This window comes from Pezoporus occidentalis, unplaced genomic scaffold (assembly GCF_034315485.1).
Source record: "Pezoporus occidentalis ecotype Australia unplaced genomic scaffold, CSIRO_AGI_Poc_V1 ctg66, whole genome shotgun sequence".
Classification (NCBI taxonomy): Eukaryota; Metazoa; Chordata; class Aves; order Psittaciformes; family Psittacidae; genus Pezoporus; species Pezoporus occidentalis.
In genome coordinates, this window is record NW_026916009.1 from 3,356,561 (window position 1) to 3,382,243 (window position 25,683).

At 34.1% G+C, this 25,683-nt stretch overlaps 1 protein-coding gene across 4 annotated transcripts in view; it reads left to right on the forward strand.

Annotated features, from left to right (window-relative positions):
- CCDC141 (coiled-coil domain containing 141) overlaps positions 1 to 25,683 on the forward strand; it is a 92,895-nt gene that overhangs the window by 57,962 nt on the left and 9,250 nt on the right. For 3 of the 4 annotated variants that reach the window (XM_062640634.1, XM_062640636.1, XM_062640633.1), the window contains exons 15-28: positions 424 to 600; positions 2,104 to 2,283; positions 2,943 to 3,068; positions 3,705 to 3,893; positions 4,200 to 4,379; positions 5,565 to 5,714; positions 11,378 to 11,518; positions 12,638 to 12,826; positions 14,363 to 14,546; positions 15,781 to 15,890; positions 18,452 to 18,559; positions 22,218 to 22,368; positions 22,909 to 23,104; positions 24,698 to 24,870. In XM_062640634.1, the coding sequence (XP_062496618.1) occupies positions 424 to 600; positions 2,104 to 2,283; positions 2,943 to 3,068; positions 3,705 to 3,893; positions 4,200 to 4,379; positions 5,565 to 5,714; positions 11,378 to 11,518; positions 12,638 to 12,826; positions 14,363 to 14,546; positions 15,781 to 15,890; positions 18,452 to 18,559; positions 22,218 to 22,368; positions 22,909 to 23,104; positions 24,698 to 24,870 (2,254 nt within the window). The remainder of the gene's footprint in view (positions 1 to 423; positions 601 to 2,103; positions 2,284 to 2,942; positions 3,069 to 3,704; positions 3,894 to 4,199; positions 4,380 to 5,564; positions 5,715 to 11,377; positions 11,519 to 12,637; positions 12,827 to 14,362; positions 14,547 to 15,780; positions 15,891 to 18,451; positions 18,560 to 22,217; positions 22,369 to 22,908; positions 23,105 to 24,697; positions 24,871 to 25,683) is intronic. The other variant, XM_062640637.1, reaches the window with a different exon arrangement.

Consider the following 25,683-nt stretch of genomic DNA (forward strand, 5'->3'; position numbering starts at 1 on the left):
TGTACTGATTTTGCTTCATATAGTTTTAAAAATATTTCATATCATATGTTGCTGTAGACATTTATCATATGTTGATATAATTTTTTTCTGCTGTCTTGCACTACTTCCAATGAAGTACCTAGTCCTCTGAAGGGGTTTTAAATTAAATACATATATATATATACACACACACTGGTTTATAATATTGATGCATTGATATGTGACAGAAACGGAACAATTGCTGCCACCTGTCTGTTCGCCGTCCACTAGTTTACAGGTTATTTAAAACTTTTTTCCTATTTCATATTTGTGTAGATTTTTTTAGGGAGGATAATAGATCTTAAAACCTGGAAAAAATTGAGAAGCTTTTAATCAGTTTTGCTATGCCTACATGCTTTCTGATTATAGCAGCTCAATTTATTTTTATTCTATATTTTTCTGTAGGTGAATGATGATATTCAAACTCTGAAGGAATTCTATAAATTAGAACCATCACAAACAAACAAGGAGGCTGAAAATAAAATTGCAATGGAGACAGCTAACAGTCAGTGGGAAAAGACTATAAAAAAGATTTTTTCCATCCAAGACATGGGTTGCAGGTTTCTTAATTTAATAAAAATGGTGAGTATAATCTGATAAAACTGCATTGAATATTAGATGTTTGCCTGTGATGAGGTCTAATTCTAGTTCTGACTGATGGATTGTGATTTCTCCAGTACCTAGTTTTAAAGGGACTAATGCTGCTATACACATTTAAAATACAGAAGTATTATTTGAGTGCTAATGGCATTATAAGTAACATAAAAAGTTTTGTGCTTAACAATGACAGAGCCCTTAATAAATGATCCAGTACATGCCTACAAATATAATACATACTTATCTGGGTTTTTTTTTCATGTTGGAAAACAGCATATATGCAAGTACATATTAATTTAATTTTACTTCCATTAGCAGGCAATCTTTACTAATTGAGTGTATGAGGTTCTAAAGAGATGGATGCTAGAGCTACTTCCTTACAGATAATCTTTCCTGGTGTCTTTACATTCTGTCTTGGGTTCAGATGTACTATCTAGGCATCCCTATCTAATTTTCCAGCACTTCTTCATGAGATAATCATTTGAGATGTGCAGTCATTCCCTAAGTCACTCCTCCTAAAGCGATCCCAGTTAATGTAGACAGCCTGGACACCCAGCTGTTCTTTCTGTTTTTATAAGACTGACTTGGGAGCAGTTACATTAGAGTGAGGAGGAGGGGATGGTGTTGGCAACATACAGCAGCATGCAAGATGAACTGGAAAAACCTACTCTAAGGAGGGAAAGAGCCAGGCAGCTAGTGTAAGCTAAATTGTGTGCTATCACAGCTGGGTACAGCCAGGTACAGATGAGATAGTCAGTGTAAAGGCAAGCTGAATATGTGTGAAGATGAGGTTGCACTGCAGTCACTTAAAGTCTTAACATACCTTCGGATATTATCTCTAAGGATCTGTGCTGCCACCATGTTTTCTGCTACTCTGTTCCCATTATATTCTCAGATTGTAGCTTTTAAATGTCTGGAAGATACACGTCATACAAGTAATTTATGAACACTTTTTTAAAAGAAAAGTTCTGAAATCTGGAAAGCAGAAACAGCATTACCTAGTTTTTTGAGATTTCTGATATGGGCTCTGTGAAAAAGAGGAAAAAACGCTGAATGTTCAAATGCTAAATACTTTATTCCTCCCATGCTTCAGTGCTGCTTCGTCTGTCAGCAGAAAGGAGTGCTCTTTTCTTCATTCACTTCAGTTTCAGTTGCAATTGCCCAAAAGGCCATTTTGGGTATTTTTGTCTATTCGGAAATCATTTTGTATGAGAGTTGGAGTCATCAGATGGCAAAAATTCAGTCATTACTTACCTGTTTTGTTTTTAACTTTAACATCAGCCACGTCCTCAATAGAGAAATTCTGTTGATCTATGCTTATTTCTAAGAGAAAAGTGTTTTTAAAGGCACCCAGCGTACCAGAAATTTTTGAAGAATCTACTTTAGAATAGATTTTTATTAAGCGTTTTTGAGACTATAAAATTATGAAGTTTTAATTGCATTTTATAAAAACATTTGTGGAAAAAAATGTGTCTGTTTATTTGCCAGGTAAATAAGAGTTTAATATTAAAAGTAGAAAAATCTGTACGAGTAACAGAAGATGTCATTGTTAATCTGAGTAAAGAAAAGAAAGAACTGACTGATCTTTGGGCAATCTGGAATTTTAAAATTACTCAAGTAAAACCCATCAAGCAACAGCACCAGATATTTAAAGAGCAACTAAAAATTGTAAGTAGATTGACTAGAAAGAAAGCAACTGTGGCAAACATTTATACATGGTTATTAGTTTGTCTGTGACTGTCTCATCAATTATTATATCTGTCATGTGAGAAATAGATGATTAGTAAGATACAAGTCCCCACTTCAAATCTGAATTTTTAATGAAGTCCTCATACTGTACCAGCAGTGCTTTAGGGTTTTTTAGCTTTGTTGGGGGTTTGTTTTGTTTTTAAAAAGCACATTTTCATTGTGACTGAAGAGTTACTAAACTAAATTGTCTCTTAATAGTTACTAAACTCAAATCCAACCATGTTCATAACAAAAGAAAATTGAAATCTCCTTGGCACAGGGGTGTTGTGCCATGCTCCTGAAAAGCAACACTAGCTAGGCTAGGACCAGATATTTGTTGCTGCTGTCTTGTGCTACTTATCACTAAACTGCGACATCTTCTATTACAGAAAATATGTGTGTATGGGTACTCTGACCTTGCTGTCTGATCATTTTTGCACACTGTTTTAAAGATTTCCTATAGGGTTTGAGGTTTTACTGACAACGTTTGTGTGCACTGGGAAGGGGTCTTGTTACAAATTTAGATTTTCATTTTTTTTTATTATCATTTCTTCACTATACTATAGATGGAGACACTGAACTGTTTTATTATCTTTTAGACTACCCATGGATTAGAGATTCTTCAAGAGGCACTTCAGCTTGCAGCAACAGTTGACCTTGGAAATGACCGTTTTATTGTTTTGGAACTACAAAAAAAGCTTCACCAAATGAAACCACAGCATCAGGTGAAAAACTAAGCTAGTGAAGTACATGGTAGACCAAAATCTCTTTTTGGCACAGTAAAGATTCACAGTGACCCCAGACAGAGTGTCTGGGGCTGCAGTGTTTGTTGTCTTATGTTACTTTTCCAGGAGGAAGGATTTGCATGTGTTTGTAAGGTAAGAAAGAAAGACATGTTACCTTTAGTATCCAGAGAACATCTGGTGCAGTGTTAGCTGCATATTAAAGTGACACACAAGCATTGGAGTGGTAGAAGTACAAGGAGAGTATCAGCTTCACATTTTTGAGTTAGAGCTGGTCAGAGGCTGAGGTAAGTCATACTGAACTTCATAACGCCTCTGAGTTTCACCAATTCAGTTTGCAGTTTCCCTACATGTCAGTTTTACGTGTTTTGATTCAAGGTTGTTTCTGAGTGATAGCTAGCTGAGATTCACACCTTGCAAAAAGTAAAGTTTGTGGAGGATGTTTTAAAGAGCATGGCACTGATTTTTCCCAAGGTAATTTACTGTTATTAGATTGTTATTTCATCAAATTGTAAGGTAAAACTTGCAAATATATTTGTGTAAATATTTTGTTGCAAATATATTTGTATGCTGTAACTTTTTTTTGTAACTTTTTTCTTTGTACTTTTTTTTTTCTAGCAACTGAATGCTGAACTTGAGTACCTGACAAAATTATTAGAATTGCCAAGTCAGAAAGGCTTTCCTGTGAAAGAGAATTCTGAGAGAATAAGTGAGCTTATTCATTTCCATCAAACTCTAAAGGACACCATGACAGAATATGAAGAGATTTTCAACAAGACAGTCAAGTTCCATCACATTAAAAAAGAAGTGAGTATAATCTTTTAAAATACATTTTCTTCTCATTACAGTTAAACTCTTCCTGGTTTTGGTGCCTGTCATCTTATTTTTTTTTCCCAAGCAAACAGCGTTAACCTGCCTGGTGATCAGAATTAAAATTTTGGATCTAAAATTGCATGAAATTTGGAGTATTTAAAACTCAGATATGAACCCAAATTTAGTTACTTCAACCCATGTCAACAAATTTAGGGTAGCATGTTTAGGTAAGGAAGGAATTGTAAGCCTCCTTTCACATTATTTTAAACACACAGTGGTTTTAATTTTAATATATTCCAGCTGGAATGTCTATCAAAATTAGGAGAACTGGATGTTCCTGAAACATGTGAGGCCCCTGAAAATGTGCATCATGCTAAAGCCTGCCTTGTGAATGCTCAGGAGAAACACGCACAGATCAGACAGCTATACAAACTACTTATTACCCAGGGAGTAGATATCCTGTCTGCAGTGCAGCAACTTGTGAGTAGAATTATAATTATATTCATAACTATTTATTATTTATATTATGCTATATATATTTATATTATATACATATTATATGTATCTATATTATATTATAAATATATTATAATATCTATTTTTTATATGTTTATAATTATAATTATGAAATCAAGGACAAATATGAAAGAATATTGAAACTATCTGGATGAATTTTAGATGCACAAAATATACTAAAACTCTGAGAAAGGAAATACAGAGGTTCAAGATGCCTTTTAAAAAGCTCAAAATATAAAACGTAAGACAGCTGGATTTTTTAATTTCTACTTTGAGTTTGCAGATATATAGTCATTAAATGAAACATCCAGGAATGATGAAACTTATTCTTCAGTAGTTACTCACATTATAAATTTCTTTTACAAAGAGAAGAGTAATTTATTTGTAATCTTGCTTTAACTTTTTAATGGTCTGTGAACATATTTTACCCTGGAAAGTTGAAATAGATTTGATACAGGGAGGAAATTAATCTTAAAATAGCATTGCTTGGAAGCAAAATAGCATAACTTTCTGTTCTCTAGTATTCGTTGTGCAGTTCAAGCCCCTCTTAGTGATTTCTTCAATGTCGCATTTATGTATTAGACTTGTGCTACTTTGTAAATTTTGCTTTGCATAGATATTCTCCTATAAAGAAAGAATAACAAAAGAACAAAACAGAAATATAATCTACCTATTAGTGGATTCAAGACTGATTTGCACGGCAAGATGTGTATCGCTTTAGAAAGGAGTTAGTTATTCAGAGCAAGACTGTCATTGCTCTGTATTTGTTTACTAGGGAGAAAGCAAGACATTCCCTTATGACCTGCCTAGGTTATTGACATCGGCAGTGTGCTCTTCAGACACCATGAACTGATTGACTGCAGAAAGGAGCTAATCTCCAGGTGCTAAAGGACTGGAGTAAGCTACTTCCTCTTTGCTCAGAGAAGACACCATATGGGAGTTGTGACTTTGACCCAAAACTACTCCTCATACTACTACTGATTTAAACTGCTACGTAATTGCTCTCCCTACAGTGGAGGTTTAATGGTTTAGCCCTTTATGACTGATATCACTAAGGGATGTTCTGCTTCAAAATTATTTTAATATTAATTTGGTTAAATTGATGCATTTCCTGAATTTCATAAGTTTCTTTGTCTATTCCCTGTGTAGAATTGCTTGAATGTTTCTGTAAAGAATCTGAAGCAAGAACTTGCTAGATTTGAGTGTGATAGCATTGACTGGCGCTCCAAAGCTGATAAGTATGAGGAAGAGCTCTCAAAGCAGTTCCAGCACTGCACCACTCAAGAAGAGATAAATGAGGTAAACAAGGTGAATTTCAACACATTAAATGAATGCTAAAAGGGCTGTTGTATTCTGTAATACATGTGTTCTGTAATCCTGTTTATCATTCCCCTGAATCATAGAATCACAGAATAGTTAGGGTTGGAAAGGACCTTAAGATCATCTAGTTCCAACCCCCCTGCCATGGGCAGGGACACCTCACACTAAACCATATCACTCAAGGCCTCGTCCAGCCTGGTCTTGAACACTGCCAGGGATGGAGCATTCACAACCTCCCTGGACAACCCATTCCAGTGCCTCACCACCCTAATAGGAAAGAATTTCCTCCTTATATCCAATCTACGTTTCCCCTGTTTAAGTTTTAACCCATTACCCCTTGTCCTATCACTACAGTCCCTAACGAAGAGTCCCTCTCCAGTATCCCTATAGGCCCCCTTCAGATACTGGAAGGCTGCTTCACGCAGCCTTCTCTTCTCCAGGCTGAACATTTCATATGTATACAGAAAAGTTGATTTTCATTTTACCAGGAACCTTGGATACGCACAGAATAATATGACACGTATCTGTGATCTGATATATATATGATATATCTATATGATGTATATCTATGATAGGATATATATCTCAAATCTATGATATATATATATACATATATATATCACAATCTAAATAATCTATGGTCCTTACCTTTGCAGTTCAGGATTATATAAAGTTGTTGGGTGGGCAATAAAGTGCTTCCAGTGTACCACAAGAAACAGAACAGCTGCATTTTCTCTGACTTTCAGCTCTCAAAGTTTCATTTGAAATACAAGAGTCTTCAGTTTTCTTTCTTACAAAGCTAAAGTTTCAAACAAATGTAGTATTTACATATATTGCAGTTGTAAAGCTACTAGAACTTTCAGTCTTTTAATGAAAAATTCAAAATAATTTCATGCTTAACATTTCTTCAGAAACCCAAGAAATGATACTTTAAAACCTGCTAGAACAAAAGGAAATGTTCTTTAGCACAAGACAGTAGAATTTAGTATTATGTAACTTATGTTAAAAAAAATAGTTAATATGGTTATTAACATAGCATCTTAGTAAGACAAATACAAATTTATTCACAATTTATCAGGTTGGGCTGGGTAGGTCTCAGCAAAATTAATTTAGGAAAAATATTCCATAGAATTTTCTCAGAGTGATCCATTAAAATAAGAGGCTGATGACCTCTACACTTAATGTGCTGTAGATTGTACTTCTGAGCATCCATGAAATACAGAAACTGGATTCTTACCTGGGAGAATATCACACTAATGTTCCCTGTAGTGTGAAACACAGTGGAAACAGAACCCTGAAATTTATGATTTCTTATTTTATCTTTCACTAAGTAAATCCACACCTGAAAAAAATACTGCATTTTCTTTAAATCATCAAAGTATAGAGCTGACTGATAATTTTATCCCTCCTATTTTTAATGAGGAAACTGTTATTTGGATTTTCTTTTCTTTTACAACATATTTTTGTGTGTTCGTGAAAAGTATCCACCTTCTGTCTCTGACAAGTTTAAAGGAAAAGTGTGGTAGTGACATGTCTTACGGCATGTCATATAATGCAAAATGTAATGCATTAGGTTCTCATAGTTAATGGACTCTGCAAAGTATTTGCATAAAATATTTTAAATTACAATGGTAATTACTGAGGCTTTTTTCGTCATTGTATGTTGAGAAAGTCATGTTGCCTGCTTAAGTTAAAACCTGTCATCCCCAATCCTAATTGAAGCTTCAATGTCAACTAACCAAAATATAGAAATCTGGTGTGTGGATACATTTTTCTTAGAATAGAAGGTATTTCCTAAAGAAATACTTGACTAATATACCTGTATATGCATTAATTCACTGCCATTTTTCTTCTTCTCTTTTTGTTTTTTATTTGTTTTGGGTTTTGCTTTTTGGTTTTGGGGTTTTTTTATTTGGTTGTTTGGTTGGTTTGGTTTTTGGTTTGTTTTCTTCCTTTTTTTCTTTTTTTTTCCCATTAAGTATTTGTAACTAATTCTGTTTAAGGATCAAGAAACCAGACCCTGAACTACTTCAAGATTGTTCACTTCAGCATTTTAAATTGTTACTTTTAACATCAGAAATTTGTTCCAGCATTGCTAGTATCTAGCCGACCTGTCAAACATAATAGATGGTAAAAGAATAGTTATTTCAAAGTAAATAAATATTTCATGTGCGAGGAGCAAGAAGCAGCTGTTCATAGGTGTCACATACTAAACAGACATCCGACAATTTAGTTGTGATTTACCAGTGTACAAAGCAAACATTAAAGTTGACTGAAAATGTTTGGGATTCTCCTGTAAGCACTTTAATTAATTTACATTTAATGTGGTGGATCAACCATGTAAATAAAGCATGTAAGCAAGGGCTTTGTTGGTTAGGACTTACTGGTGTTTGGGAATATCATACTTGGAGGAGCTGGCTAGCTCCCTGTGTTTGTAACATATCAGTGCTTCTGCAAAAATCAAGAAAACATATACTTAAATTTATAGCCAAGAATATATAAAATGAGTTTTGGAGGACAGAAGAGTAAAATGTGTGCCTTTTCTGTGCCTTCTCCTGTTTAAAGAAAATTTGCAGAGGGCAAAAAATGGATTTATGCCTTGCACATCTTTGAAAACTATAACAAAAGCTCATGTGACCTTTGGGATCTTTGTATGCCTGTTTGGGCTTTCTGCTTTAATGACTAGCTGAAGTAGCAGCCTCCAAAGAGCTGTAACTTCACTGCATTACACTGCAACCATTTGTGACAGACATGAGCCAAGCCTCAGTTTAACCATAGCTTTATACTACACTGAATCTGTTCATGGGGTTATAAGTGATACATAAGATAACCTTTGCAATGAAAAAGCCTTTTCTTTAGGTGATCACTTTGGAAATAACATTTATGCATGTCTGCACAAAACTTGCAACAGAAGAGTAATATCCTGAAGTAGGTTCTCAGCTCTCTGCAGTTATCTCACTTCTTTCCTCTTCATCATATCATGGTTTATACATTTATGGAAAGGTATGATTCAAAATGTGGATTTTAGTCAAAGAGAGTAATGAGCTACCTCTGTACACAAGTAAGTAGTAACTGATACTTAGCACATTTATCACCTTGTAATTTATTTTGATTGCGGTCCCAGAATTAAATGCCTTTTCTTTTTTCCCACTTTCTGGATGGCTGTTCTTTAATTTTTGCCACTTTAAAAACCTATTTTCAGCAACCTGCTCTCATGGGCTGTTTTGATTACTAGTGCTACTAAATGTTTAATGTATGAATAAAAAGAGAAAAGTGGCTAACAACATTGAAGTGCCTTCCTAGGGTGGCTTGCACAGGAATTCAAAATGTTTTACTGGAACTCTACTGTAAAAAAGATTAAATGTTTAACACAGCTTTATAACTTGTTTTTTCCATGTATTTTGCGGTTGTGTGATAAATGGGAGCAATTGGCACCTAAACCCCTCTCCTCTACTATCATTCTCTATCTATGACAGGACAGCTATAGTTAGGAACAGCTGCCTGATTTGTGGCTATGACACAATGGACAAGTTAAAGTTCCACTAAACTTGTGGGCTGAAGTCACTGAAGCATATTAGGGTTTATAGTTCCTTTAGTATTTCTCATTTAATTTTGTGGAAAATAGTGGGAAACTAAGTTACATTTGGATTTCTAAAAATTGGCAGCTCTATATCATATTTGGCACAATTGTTGATGATACAGGAATTGTGTACATGCACTCTGACGGGGTAATGTACAAGTCTGAGCTGAGTATGGTTTTTCCACTGGGGCTAAGAGATGAGTGACAGCAGCTGCAGACCTTTGACACATGAGATATCATATCTGAAACAAGGTGATCTGATTTCACATACTGCTAGGAGGAGAGCCTCTGGCCTTATAAACGATCAGTAACCTATATATGTGCATAAGCCAGTGAAATGAGCTAAAATAAAAACTCTTGCTTATTGCTGCTTTTCCTCAAAATTAACCAGCAAATAAGGCTCTTGTGTTCTGAATACAAAACATTGTTCTGCAGAGTAGATTTTATTAACAGAGGGCGTTTAGATAGATTTTATTATTGTGTACTTAGGTGGGATAAAGAGCTTAAATTAATTGGAGATCACATAGAATTCCCTTTTTTTCTATTACACTGAATGAACACCATTTGTCTATTCTGCAGTAATGTGGCAAAATCCCACTAGATGAAATGAAAATGAAAAATATATTTCTTGATGGATTAACATTAGTATGCAATAATAATAATGTTTAATTGCTAGCTGTTCCAATAAGAGTAGCTGCAAAATGAGCATTCATTACTCCATGGACTCTCTGACAAGGAGGACGAGGAGGGCAGGGGGAAGTTTGTAGGGCTTTTTAATATAAAAAAGTGCCTCAAATATGTAAATTAAATATCAAACTGTGGATGTGACCTGACCTTGTTAACACTAATCAAATAAAATATTTTACGTTATACCATTTTACATAATGTATTTCTACATTGTCCTAGAAGTAAAAAATTGGCAACCCAAAGGATACAGAATTCTAAAAAAAAAAAAAAATAAAAAAATTGCAGTACTTCTTATATTCTTCTATTTCAGATTTTATGAATTAATTATAAATAATTTAAAAATAGGATCATGGCATAACAATGTAATTAAAATAGTGCCTTTTATAAGGTACCAGCAGCATATTTTAAGCAGGTTTTTTACTTGTCTACTTCTTTTATCCATTGCTTAAATGCATTCAAAAGTATCTGTAATGTCTAAAAGTATTTTTTGTCTTTGTAAACAAAAATGGAAATTACATAGCTTTCAAAGAGAAAATATTGAAAAAATGCTACTTAAATAATCCATAGTTCTTTAAAGATAGTTTAGCTGAGTATGTTTGATCTGCTTATTTATATGATGCAAAGAATGATATGTGGTTTATTAAGGGCAGTCTTGGAAAAGGATATTAAAGCAAATAGGTAAATAGTACTGAAATAAACCCCAAACACTTACATTATAACTTGTTCCCATGGTAAATAAACACTGCGTTTAAAATTATATTGATCATATAGTGCTCTTCTTTGATGTGTATTAAACTTGTTCTGGTAAATTGGCAATGCATCTGATCCATATATGTATAAAGGAAAGTGTAGCTTCCTAGAGCTTCATCAGTGTTATTCCTATCAGTGTGAATTTTAAAAATATTTTGTAGATTAAAGAAAATGTAGCCACAATCCATCTAAATAACAAAATAGTTTTATAGCAAATTTAATATAACTAATAGTAATAATTGCAGCTGATACAAGCCTTTCTGAAAAGTCTTGAAAGACAAGGATGCTACTAATTCATCTTAGTTTATATTATTATAAAAATCATTTTCACTAATGTTGAGCTTGCTGCACCAAGTCAGTGCTAACTGGTAATAATATTGTTATGTGCTACCAAATCTATCTAGCTGTAATTAGATGAGGCTTTCTTTGGGTGTCTGTTAGGCAGAATCTCTGTGCTACCATACTTATAGAAATGAGGATGCTTTATGACATGGCATAACATTATTAATTTCAGTACTACATTTTCAGTGTTCAGACTATAGTCTTTTAAACATCTGTTAATAAAACCTGAATAGAAGTGTGCTGGATTCTCTTTTACTAACAAAATGTACTTACTCTGTTTCAGCTCAGAGAATCATTTAAGGATCTCAAAAAAAAATTTAACAATTTGAAGTTTAACTATACGAAGAAAGCTGAAAAAGCTCGAAATCTGAAAGTACTTAAAATACAGATTCAGCAAGTTGAGATATATGCAGATAAAATACAGGTAATATTAGAAAGTTTTGTTTTATTGGAGGCTTCGCTGGTTGAATTGCTGTTGTCTGTCCCAAGCAGATCAGAGGAGATCCAAAATGTTTTGTGAGCTTCCCTTTCACTCAACTTTGTACCCTTCCCATCTCAGTCACTGACTGAGCCATTTTGCATTTTCTGTTCCTTTTATTTTTCCATTTCCTTCAGTGAAATGATCTTACCTAAATTTCTGACTTCCCTGTGTTCACTCCTTTTATTGTTCATTATTTTTCTATTTAATTTTATTCTTCTTGCTTCTGTTCCTTCACAATGTGTGACTTAGTCTTCCCTCTCCTTAAAAAAAAAAAAAGGCCAAAACCTAAATAAACAAAAAAACCCACCCACAATACAAACAAACAAACAAGAAACAAAAAAACTCTAATACCCCATCAAAATCAACAATAAATCCACACACATATTCCCTTTTGCATCCAGCTACTTTCTTGCCTTTCTCGTTTCCTCATATAAGTCTTTAGAAACTTTTTCTGCATCCATTGCCTGGAGTTGGTCATGCTTATTTGCGCCATAGAACCTTACTAGCTTCTTGACATTCACTCAAAAAAACTCTTTCAGAGTCTCCAATGACCTTTCTGGTTGCCAGTTGGAACTAGCAGGTTTTCTTTTACTTGCTCTGCCACTCTGCCAGTCTCTTCCATCACAACTTTTTACTTGGAAATTTCAGATTTTCAGAATCATCAGATTCTCAAGCAAGATGTTAATATTGTAGGACATGCTTAAATTGACTCATATGTAGTCACAGACTCCAAAGCCTTAGTAGTATTTTTTAATTTCTAGATTCAATTAAAGTTACTTTGTGTAAGATCTCAATTTTTTTTACTACAGATTTTTGTTTATTTTTAAGCTGAAAAATATAACCAAATTTTGCCTTTAATAAAAATAATTTACATTGATTTTAATCAGCATTGAAAAGACCTTCCATTTTCCTTTGATTATTGAAAAAGCAGTTTGTACTTGTAAATTTTAAAACACAGGACCAGAAATGTTTGTGGTTTTCTTTCAATGTTTTTTACTAATTATTTCTAAAAATAGAGGTATTGTTGTTGCCATATTTAACATTACTGTATCTTTTAAACAGATTCTTAAAAAGAAGATGGAAAATTTAGAGAAGAAAGTAATTGGCACTGTAGCCAATGAACTTAATACTAGAGTCCTCTTGGGGTCAATTAGTGACTTACAAAACCAGCTGAGTAACTTTACTAAAGTTGTGGAGGATTACAAGCAAAATCTGGATCTCATGGAGCATCTGCAACAGATGATGGATGAGGTACTAGTAGAACTGAGGTCCTTACTATGGCTGTAACATCTAGGACTGAGATAGATAAAAGTGCTTATAATTACTTCAGGCAAAGTCTGTGACTTCCAAAAGTAGACTGGTAAATATTTTTGTAGTTTTACTTTGGAACTTCATAGAGAAAACGGGAAAGCCCCATGCAACATGACCACATTCTTGCGTTGCTATGCATACTACTGGGGTCTCAATCTCAATATGACTTTCATAGTGATCTAGCATCTATGATCATACTTATGAGTTCATTTTCTCTAAGTGTATTCTGTGGCAACATAGAAAGTGCCACAAGCTCTCCTTGATAGCTGTCAAACCACAAAAGCCAAGTTATCAAAATACCCACTTTGTTAGTTGTCAGGAAGGGCTGTCTGTGTGATGTGTAATTCTGGAATTGAAATGTAAAACGTTTTTTTTTAGTGTACTTGGTAAGCATTTTTTTCTGAACTGCAGTCTAAGTCTTTTTGGAGACTTGTGTAACTTTAACGGATCTGAAGGCTGCCTCAAGCATTGCCATTTTTAAAAAAAAAAAAGAAAAAAAAACATTTGTAACAGTAATTTCCATCCTACCACATTGTGTTGGTGCATCTGCTGCGAGGCAAGCACAGTTCTGTCATCGTTTATTTTTAGAAATAATACTGCTCGTATCTCCAAAGTGATCTAAATACATGACAAATAAATTCCCCTAATGATAGATCGCAATACTAATGTTTTGTTTAGAAGATGTTTTAATCGTCTAGTGATCAATGGGTCATGTATTGTTAGCAAAGCAATTTGTTACAATTTGTTGTGCATTTGCATTTTTAAACTCCTCACTTACTTTGAGGGAAATAGGTTATTTCCTAGATCTAAAATTTAAGATTGCTTTCTTTACGCAGTGTAAAATATCAGCTTTTACTCAAGAGTTTTTCTTTCAGGAACAGGCAGAGTGTACAATACTGAATTTGGTGGCACAATAGAAGGGTGATTATTAGCTGCTTGCTGTAATGACATAATAGAGATGATACAGGGTGAACAACAGATTCTATCCTCTAAGTATTGTTAACCAAAATCATTTATTATGTGTGTGTTTTAAACCCCATTCTTGTCATTAGAAAGATTACTAGCAACTTGAATGGTTGCTGAGACCAAAATCCTTGTTTGCTCGTAGTCTAAATCTAAGCAACCTCACTGCCCTTACAGAAGTATATCTGTGGCCGCGATACAAAGCTTGTGAAATTAGTCAGTTGATATACAAGGTGGAAAGAACCCAGAAATAAAATGTATGTGTGCAGAAGCGTTAACTAATAACTTCAGCATGCTTGCAAGTGAACACAGATACAGTGTTTAAAGAAAATTTAGCAGCTATTAATATTTGAAGCAGTATTTCTACTGAACAAATGTTTTTCAGATTAAAATTGGAAAATTGAAGACATACTGTATGCCACAGATTATGGAAAATCTAAGATTAGTCCAGTCTATTCTTCAAAAGCTTGAACTGCTGATAATTTATTATAATGCAGTGTTTTTATCCTTCAGTGTCAATTTTGGTTTGAAGATGTGAGTGCAACAGTCATTAGAGTTGGCAAGTATTCTGCAGAGTGCGAAACAAGAGAAGCAATAGAGACTCTCTACAAGCAATTCAATAAGTTTATTGAGCCTGCAGTGCCTCAACAGGAAATAAAAATTCAGCAGATTACAGACCTTGCTAAGCAGTTATATGGTGAGGAGCTGTCTGGTAATGTAATGCAGGGAAAAAAAATGCAGCAACTTAAGACAGGAGTAAGCAGATTCCTAGATTTGTTCATTTAAAAACAAGATCTTATGAAATTTTAAAAATAAACAATAGATTTCAAGTATTGACTGGAAGAGGTGAAGGATTTCAGAACAAATCTTTAAAAATTAAAAAATATGAAAGTACTCAGCAGTCTGATAGTTACTTGGTTTTGTGTATACAACCTGAGTTCACCTTGAAATCAGATGTGACTGTCCTTGTAATATTTATGATCTTGGAATTAAGACTACATGGCTTTTGCTATCTCATAAGAGGCAAGCCTTTTAAGCCAAAATATATTACAGTGATATACCTTAGTGCTGAGTGAATTTTTTACATTAACGCTATAAATAACTATTTGCCAAGTTTCTTAAACATTTATTAGCAAAAAATGTAGATTGTAACAAATACTCTATTTGCAGTTGTATTTATTTGAAACATTATTGACCAAAGAATGAAGGTCAGCAAAACAACAAAAGTTTTTCTTTGTTGTTTAACCTTGTAATGTTTACATACTTGTTGATGTTATTTTATCCAAAGGTAAGATGACCATCCAAGCAAGGATATACTGTGTATCAACAGAGTCAGGCCGTGATTTTAAATTCCTCTAATTTAGAAACTATTTAGAGAGCACAGATCACTTTTTCCCCCTCTTCCTTCCCACCCCTCCTCTTCCTTTTTTTAACTTCTTGATATTTTAAGCATTCCTACATTCTCTAGGACAGAAGCTGACAGAACAGATTCTTGACACCAGTTGACTGGAAACACTGGAAGAAAGGAGGCGCTTCGTATTTTTTAAGTCATTACATGGGAAAAAGCTTCTCCACCCTACCTTTTTTTTTTTTAATTTCTTATAACAGGGATATAAGTGCCTCCTAACTGTATAATAAGACAACTAGTTTAGGAGACACTTTACAAGTTCAGTATCTTTTAAAGCAATGTTGCTAACCAGACAGAGGTAATTTTGTTCAAGGAGAAGCCTAGCAGAAGACCGAAGACCTGCAGTGACTGTGAGGGCCCACCTCAAACATGCTAGTAAGAAGTAGGATTGCAGATCACAGAACTCCTCCAACAAAACAAAACACAGAAAAATGTAATTAGAGTATATTTGGGTTGCAAAGTAAATTGTTATACAACTGCTTGAGGCATTCTGTTCTACTTTCATGTTTTTTTACCTTTGTAGGTATCGAAGAAGGAAAGAAGTATGTTGAAAAAGCCATATTAAAGTACAAAGAAATCGTTAATTCTATTGATGAGTTGTGTAGGTCTTTGAGGGAACTTAAGGAGATTAAGGTATATATCTTTTTAATCTGGAGAATGTATTGCGTCTGCATCAACTTTATCAGGCTTATTGTCTGAATCTGAAGTTAAAAGTATGTGGTATGAAGCATTTCTTAATTGTTCACTTTTCCATTACCTTATGTAGTGATCGTAATGAATTGATGAAATCCTATTTGGTTTTGCTCTAAATATTCATCCTAGGATTCTTTTTCTTGACTTCTTTCAGAACTGTTACTGCTTTCAACTACCCTTTAGGGGAAAACGTCTCAATTTCTTTGAGAATCTAGGCAAATATTTTTTTCTTATATTTCTTCTTCCTTTGGTTCTCTAATATAAGTAACTGCTATATCTATAAAATGCCAGACAACATAGCTTCTTGGCTCCCTGTTGGAAAAATCATCCCAAGAAAGAAGTTGTGCTAAAACCAAAATTATTTAAATTATGTAAGCATCGCTCACAACATAAATATTAAAGAGAATACCAACGCATTTAGATTTATATAATCTGATAGGCTTCTTTGAGTGTAATTAATAACATATCAACTGAGGATAAGTATGGAAGACAGCTGAGCAGGCTGGATTTCTATAATAAAAACTGTCTATTCCAGTTCCACTCTGAAAGTAATAAATGAAATATCTACCACATGCAGCAATAGATGATGAGTTAATTCTTCTGTGAAGTTGGAAGTGTTAGGATACTTAAATGTCTTGCTCTTGTTGATGTTGAATGTTGTTTCATTTTTCTTTGATGGAATTACACTATAAAATTTGAACACTCAAATTACTCATTAACACACTTAAAAGCAGTATGTGATGTCAAAATCAGAAATGAGTTGCAAAAGTATTTAGCTGAATGGAAAGAAAGTTTTGCCTTGTACTATAACCATAAAAAAACTTCAATATCAATGACAACTGGGTGGGTTGTTATTTTTTCAAATTCTTCTTCCAATGCATGCGTTACTTAAATGCTATTATAGTATTTAAATAGCCCCAAGTTTTGTCAGGCTTGAATCTTTGATAGTTTTGTGAGCTCAAAATAATAAAAATCTTTTCAAGAGAAGTGGATTTTCAAAATAATTGTAATATTTGACTAATTTTGCTAATTGTAATGTTATCTTTCTGTAACAGAGTTGTTTGCAGAACACTTCATAAAATATTTCCTGGTTATTTTAAACTTTAATTTAAGTAATTCTTTTTAAAAATCAGTCAAAAGGAACATTATATATAAAAAAATTCTGCAATTCAGAGCTCAGCAACTTTTTTCAAATAAAAGTTATTTTTTATAATGCGTAGTATTCTGAGATTTTGAAACTGATATTCTTACTGAACATTTCCAGAATATCTCAATATTTGATATCTGTATCTTATGAAGAATAAATCATTCAGCAAATAATCTACACAAGTGCCATGAGTATGGAATGCCATGACTATGAATTCAGCTTTACGTCCTGTCATTTTTAAAGCATAACAAATTAAGGGGAAATGTATTGTGAAGTCTCTCCTGATTTTACATGTCTGAAGGAGAACATCTCTTTGATTTTTCAAGTGCAAAATTGAATTATACCTTTTCTTCAGCAAAAAAATTATATTGATCAGGTCACACAGATTTTTTTCACTTGTTTAATCATAGCATGGAAAATTAATAATACAGCACTTTCTTACGAAAGCTTATTTAGGACAGTAACTTTTGGTTGGACAACTAAAGATGTGAAATACACAAAACTAACTATAAAACTTCTGATTTTCTTCATGTTGTTCCACTGTGATGTTCTTTGTATATTTTTTCTATGACAATTTTAAAGGATTCATGAAGTCTTGATAAAATACAATATGGCTGTCCAGATTTCCATTATGTAAGGACTTTGTAACCAGTTGCACAGTCTTTGAGGCTTCAGCTAGAAATAAATATTTGCCAAAAAGAATTGTAAAGCAGCTGATCTAAAGTACTGTTAATTACATTCAGAGTGGTTATGGATTGTCTAGATGGGAAGCTGAAGTAGGGAGGAAAATGAGAACAAATGCTGATTCTGCCTGGTTATGTTTTATGCTATGAACACATTCTCCCCTTTCCACCTTTTAGAGAAATTTTAACATTCTACAGACTCACAAATGTTCCTTTCTTCCTTACCACAGTTTTCCTGAAATCCTGACTTTTTTTTTTCTGGATTTGTTGTTTACCCTCTTTTCCTTTTCCTTCCCCTTTTCTTTTTTTCCCATTAGTGTCACTTTGTTAATCTTTTATTTTCCCTTGCTTATTTTGGGTACAAATTGATTAATATTCCTGAGATTCTCAACTAACCAGTGAAGTCTTTGGTGTCCTCCTATAATTTCCCTGATTTGGAAAAGATCCCCTCAGCTTTGAAAAATATTGCCTTTGCTTGTCCAGGGACAAAGGAATTGGGTTTTGCTGTATGCTTTTGCCATAAGCAATTTACACCTGAGATAATGACAGGCTTTAGATAAGATTTCACTGATTCTTCTACTCTTGTTGTACGGTACATAAGACAGTGTATAGCTAACAATTGGTACTTTCCATTGTGCATAAGCTTACTCAGTTTTCTTTCCACGTTGCAGAAAGGTGAATTTTCTGAGGAGTTGGTTACTTTTCAAAAAGAAGAAAGAAATGGTCAAGAAGCAGGTGAGGCTGTTATTAAAGAAAAAGAAGAGGAACAAAAGCAGCAGGTTAGTATTTTTATAGAAAATAAAATTAGTTTATGCTAGTGGATTTTTTTGTTTTGTTTTTTTGAGTTTTTTTTCTTGTTTTTTTTTTTGTTTGTTTTTCCTCTATTTCTTAAACGGCTCTCTGTACTGATGGGAAGTTTCTTGGTTTTTGGTCTTCAGGCATCCCTTAAAATGGGTGTTATCAATGTAGTCTTGGTCCATCCAATCCACATATTTATTTTACCAATTTTTTTGTTGGTCCTATTGCCACAGTACTATTAATGGAGATGTCCTCTTTTTAACTACTTGTCCTTCCAGTGTGTAACACAACCACAGCTGTCAGTTCAGTATGACATCATGTCATAGATAACTGTGGGTTGGAAGTAGATGAACTTAAGGTCCTCCCCAGCCCTAACCATTGTATGATTCTAATATGCTGTACTGTTGGTAAGACACTATACATCAAATAAATAACAGAACTTAGCAGGAAATAGTCATCTTAACTCTCACCTTGAAACACTTAAGTTTCATTTCCACTGCCAGAATTCCAAACAGCAGGGATCATAAATAAGTTCCAAAGTATGGATTGCTTGTTGAGGATAATGCACAAAAGAAAATTAGATATTGAAAGACCGGGTATGCAGTTAGAATTATAAAAACCCTAGCAGACAAACATGTTTTATTCATGGGTATACAGTAAATGAATGTGAAAGGTTCCAAACTGTCAATGAATAAATATTTTAGAAATACAGGTAATATAAACCCAGACCTATGTTACATGGCATTAATTCCGTTAGTTTAAAGAACATTTTGAAGCCTTAGGAACCAGGATGTAAACACTACATGGAATATTCTGGTGGATTGGAATGGGTGGTAATATATTTAAGTCTTTAGAAAAGTAGGGTCCATTTTGCCAGCTGATAACATAAATCAACAATACAAGACATTGAATTGTGATGTTTTGTAGAGATTTGACTACCAACATTCCCTTTAGTTCAATAAAGAGCATTCTATAATCTGCTGATGAGCCAAAATTGAACCTAATTGAATTTCTTACCTCTATTCTAATTCAATGGGAGTTTTGCCATTGACTAGGAGCCCAGATTTCAGTCAAAATTTTGTGACTGTGACCCTCAAGAGAATTTCCTCACCCAGCAGATGTCCATAGCCCTATTTTCTATTTTACTAGGTCACAGTTTTGTCAGTCCTCATCAGACTGTGCCTCAGCTGCCAAGGGGAGAAGTCAAGGGTATGCGAAACAGCAAATAGCAGATGTGAAGTATGATGCCTCCACCCTTTTCATCACTCCATACTTCACTTGCAGAAGTAGCAGCTTCACCTCACTAGAGCTTTTCTATCTTCCATTTCCATCCTTTACACAGAAAGACCTGGCCCATATTCAACGCCTTGTCTAATAGGCAACAATCTCTAATTTTGCCTATGCTTCTGCAAGCTAATTTTGCAGCACTAATTTGCTTCAGAAAAAAGTATCACCTGAAACTGGCCTGGACCTTCTCATGACACAGTTATGCTATTTGGATCACAGGTGGCACACGAGGGTTGAAGGTCCTCATGCTGCTATAGCCTGTCTGGCAGTTTGCTCACTCACTGTCCCCACGTCATTATTTTCCTTGGCATTTTCCTCAGGGTAATTTTCTAGCAATTTCTGAAATAAATTTGTTCAGTTCTGTGACTTCATTAGACAGCATATCCCCGCACTAAGATGCCAGATTAGTCATTGGAAGATTCCTACAATGTCATGGCTTTCCTGTAGTTATTCAAATATATGCCACTGTGTATACATGTACGTAGACTCCTTAATAGACAGAATAAAGCTGGATCATTGATTTCATTCAGACAGTTGACACTGGCTATTCAGAACCTATATTTTTTAAATAGACCTGCTCAGAATTTAATATTATAAAGAATTTTTCAATTTCTTAATGTTTAGTCAGATTTGGTTTATTCTATTTGTTACTGCAAGTCAGACACAAACAGCCAGATTTTGCTACTGAAATGCCTATTAAAGCTTCATTTAAGAAAGACTTGCAAATTTGGTTAGGCTTAAATCTGGGAGAGCTTTTTAGAACAGTGCTGATAAGGTTGAAAGAGCTGGGTGACAATCAAATTTGCAAACCCTAGAAAAATATATTGTATGTGTGTGTATTGGAATTAATAGCTAAAAATAACAATTTCTTAGGAATAGTTTAAATTGGAGCACCAATTAAGAAATTGAATATGTGCAGAAGGAAGAAGTAACTCAGTCTTTATTGTTTTCTGAGTAGTTGGAAAGGGGAAAAATGACATATTTCACCAAATTTGAAAGTCAATTATAATTTTTCATGTTAATGTCCATGATATATTCATATTGAAAGATACTTTGGAGGTCAGAATTCATCAAGGGATGCTTGTTGAAAACACTTTTAATACTAAAACTTCATCTTACAAATAAATTGAATTCCTTGGTAAAATAGGCACAATAAAATCTCAAATCTCTTCCAGCCATTCATTCATGGATCTGGCATGAATCACATGGCTTTGAAATAACAAATGTATTAACTTGGAAAAATATCTGTATTAAACCGTATCTATAGGACCAGGGCACTACTTTTTTTTTTTTAATTTTGTTAATTTTGTGCATGATTATTAGAGTATATTTAAAGCAATAAACCAAAAAGAAAGGTGAAACACATGTGCCACTGCACTGTCATCATGGATACTGCCAAGGAGACCTGGTTTGGAAAGCAGTGATATCCAGTGTATCACCCAACTGATTTGAGTAAACAGTTCATAGGTGATAGAAACATTGTTTAGCAGATTACATATTTTTGTATCGAATTTAATAATGAGAGAATAGCATAAGAAAACATTATGAACACCTTTGCTGAAAGCCCTGGCACAAATAAAATTGACTTAAATATATGAGTACATACTTATATAAAAATTAAGAGGCAGAGAAGTAATTAATATATCAGATAATGTCTTCGATGCTTTACAGTTAAAAAATTAATGTACTCATGCACACATCCAGTTCTTTTTGAAACATGGTGAGAGGAATTTTTTTCTATTTTGGATCCAAGATAATATAAACTAATTTTAGCATTGTTTCCTGTTAATCTTTGGACAATATCTTGAAACAACTGGCAGAAAATGAGGAAAATGTAAAATACTTGAAAGATATTGGTATAATTCTGTAAGTCTTGAACATGACTGATGACTCTCAAACAAAGTCCAGTATCTTGGCTGTTAATATATTCTTATTACTACGTAATGGTTTCTCATTTAGATGAGAATTAGGCCACCTCTTCTCCACCTTCCCCTTGCAAATGCTCTTATAAACAGCACCTACAGGTAAGCCACAGGTTGTCCTTTGTAGAAAGAGGGACTTTCTCTTTTATTGATACTGTTGTAATCAATGCATATATATATTTATAGTATCTGCTAAAATATATCTGAACAGTTTGAATTCCAGTTAGCAAAATTTTCTGATGAATTATGATTTTCCACATATTTCCTTCTGCTTCTCAGAATGCTTTAAGCTTAATTAGAAGAAATATTTCAAATAATTTGCTAGCTGCTGCACGAAAAGGGAATTCATAGAATGATAACTCATTCTCTGTTGTTTTTTTTTTTTTTTTTTCCCTTCTTGCCTTTCTCTACTTTCCCATCCTAATTTAAGGACAGGAATAAATTGGCTGATATTCTAATTATCTGTCCAGCTGGCGAGGATCTTGTTTCACAGGATACAGTGCTGTCATCTTCAGCCAAAGAGGATAGTTTACAGACTGCATTCCTGGCAGAAGAAATACCCTCCGGAGATGAATATGAGTGTATATCACCTGATGATATCTCTTTGCCACCGCTTTCTGAGACACCAGAATCCAACCTCTTACATTCTGAAACAGAGCTAGAAGAGCAGTGCTGTTGTAGTTCTCATAATTTGCATGTCAATTCCTATAGCTTGCAAATGCAGAAAAATGCTAGTATTAAAAAAGTGATGGAAGCCTCTGATATCTTAACAAATTCTGCTTATGCTGATGCTACAGATAATAAAATAGAAAGCCCGTGAGATCACTTTGAGAAGTTTTGTACCTCTTCAACAGATTCTGGCCTAAAAGACAGAGCAGTATCTCCTTTGACTTGTAGCTTATAAGGAATATCTGAAGCCAGCACTGCTTCCTGCGCTATAAATGCCAAACCAGTATACAGCATGACGAATGAAGTGTGCAAAACACATTTGCAACACCTTGAGCTTCATAAAAGCATGGCAGAAACACAAGAACAATTGCATGACTTGAATAACTGTACTAAAACCCAGGACAGGGTGCATGCTTTGCCTGATATATTCTCAGGTTCCATGTTTCAACCAGACACCACCAGAAGCTGCCAGAGGCAGATGGCCACCCGAGAAGAGATTAAAAGTTCATCAGAAAAGAACAGCATGGCCAGCCTAACTGGACAGGCACCTAGCTTCTCCCGGCTTCTGTCTAACAAAACTGTCACTGAAGGTTCTCCAGTAACTTTGGAAGTAGAAGTAACGGGATTCCCAGAGCCTACACTGACATGGTGGGTAGCTTATAATAAGTAGTAGTAAACATACCTATTACCAAGACACCATGAACCACTTATACTGAAATTAATTATTATATAGACTAGAAGAAACGGCTTGTGTACTTTCTACTCCACACTTTTGCATGATTCCCACCTTCAAAATTGCCTTTGACAATTAACCTACTTGAAATAACCTCTCTGTACTTCATTTTATGAATAATGACAGCATCAACCTACTGCAAGCATTCCCAATGTTCTTTTCAAGCAAATACATCATACAGTTTTTATATTCTGGAATATGACATTCCTCTTTTTCAATAATTTCTTAAGATAAATACACACTCCAGATTTACCATAAGTAAATTCACCTGCATTTTACTCATGATATATGACGTTTGGTATGATATATGGATGGACACGTACACATGCATGTATGCTGTATATAGCCACTACATATACAAACAGACACACATTTACACATATGTAAGACTAAGTTGCTAAAAACTGGAGAAAGATTACAGGTTAAAAAACCTGACCAAACCTAAATGTCTACACTGAGAACCAGTTTTATATTATATATTTGTGTGCACACCCTATCTCTCTCTGAATTGCTGTATGTCTAACTAGGATACTTTATACTGCATTTGTGAGAAATACAGATGATGCAATATAAACATATTTTAAGATTACTTTTCAGAAATTCCCTGCCAAAGGAACAGGGACAGAAAGAGGGGCAGCTTCCTTCAATTTTAATCAGAAGAAATAATTAATTTAGTTAAAAATATATACAGTGTTGATATACGGTCTTTTAAAAATGATATTCAACAAAAGCATTTTGCAAATTAGAAATTTATGAAAACAGAAAAAAGTGGGGTTTTTTAATTACAAATTCACCAATACCATGTATTTTGTCCTGTTGTAGATGTTTTATTTAACATACATGTAGAAAAGTACTTCTGTGTTTGTGTTAGGTGAAACGTAGTTTGTGCTGAAACATCATGAGGCAAGAAGAGCTAGAATTTTCTCTTACATCCACTGTATAAATCAGGAATAAATGCCAATACATGGTGACAGATCTTCAAGTGTTAGACTATGACACTGATTCTATGGAATAATTTCTAATGAGTTGCTCTATTCTGTTTGATGATGTGAACAAAGTAAATGTTAAGTAGCCTGGGGTGGAGGAACAGGTCGTTGGCTGTTCTTTATGCTGAAGACACATGTTCAGAAAGGTTGTACATGCTTATGCATCTTAAGAGCCTATTCATGAGCTGAATGTGGATGAATCAAAACGTTACTAGCAAAAATATTTCAGCACCAAACTGTGGGCCCAAGACTTCATCCTATTTTCTCCAATACTGCAGAGAGATAATTATGACTTGTCCATTTATAACCACATTTTCTAGTAATAAGAATTTATAACCCAGCAATTTGAATTATTTAAATATTTATCCACATTTACATATGAGTTCAAAACTGGGGAATTAGAGCACAACAGTGAGCTCTGTCCTTTGCTGTCAGTGTAGAGGTAAAGAGGTTTTCTGAATTTGAATTCTACTTGGAATACAGCAATAAAAATCTGACTTGAAAACTGACTCTCTGCTTCAGGTACAAGAAGGGCCAGAAACTGACTGCAGATGAACACTTAAAGCTTTTGCAAAAGGAGACAAAACATACTTTGTTCATTCAGAAGGTGTGTGATAAAGATGCTGGCCTTTATGTTGTTCGGGCTAAAAATTTGAACGGCACTATCTCTTCAAGTGCCATTCTCCACGTGAAAGGTAACAGGCCACCTATTATAAGAATAAACTGGATAATGCTGTGTGTCATCTATATTAGCATAACACTAATGTACTGGCTATTCACAAAATAAGTACAGTATTGACTGCACTGGATTTAGTTCTCACATGCTAAGTCAGTGTTAAATTTATTTTCTTACACTGCATCTTTCACAATCTGTATCAAACCACTTCTGTGTCACACTCAATATATTGTTTCTTTAATACCAGTATTATGTGCTCATTTTCCTTTCTCCTAGTGATGTTGAGATAAAAATTTATTCTAGAATCTGAGGCAGAACTTTACTTTCTAAAAATGTAGACATTGCAAAGTGTTGAAAACAGTTTTAATGGTTATAGCTATTAAATGTCAAGATACGCCAAGATAAAGTGCTCAAATCAGTTCATATTTTATGGTATGCCTTTTTTTCAAGGTGGTGTGGAAGGTGTTGAAATCTTTTTTAACCATCAAATGTATGATTTATTTCCAGCTACATTTTTCTCATATGTTGTTTTCTAAAAAATAGTATTTGTAGGATAATACTTCTTAGTACTAAAATCTTACCATTCACTGATGCACTGGTGTAGATCAGATTTAAATCTGTCTCAGCCCAGCATTTACTCCATAAAGGAAAGTTTTGGTAGTTCCAATGGAGTTGTGGTTTTCTGCACAGATTTGTCCCAGGATCATCAGGATTTGTGTAAGTGAATCATCAGGCAACTAGCAGACAGTAGATCAAAACTCCCTAATGCTTACAAAATGACATATTCTAGCATACCAATCTGCTCAAGTAGGTGCTTGCAATGCTTTCTCTG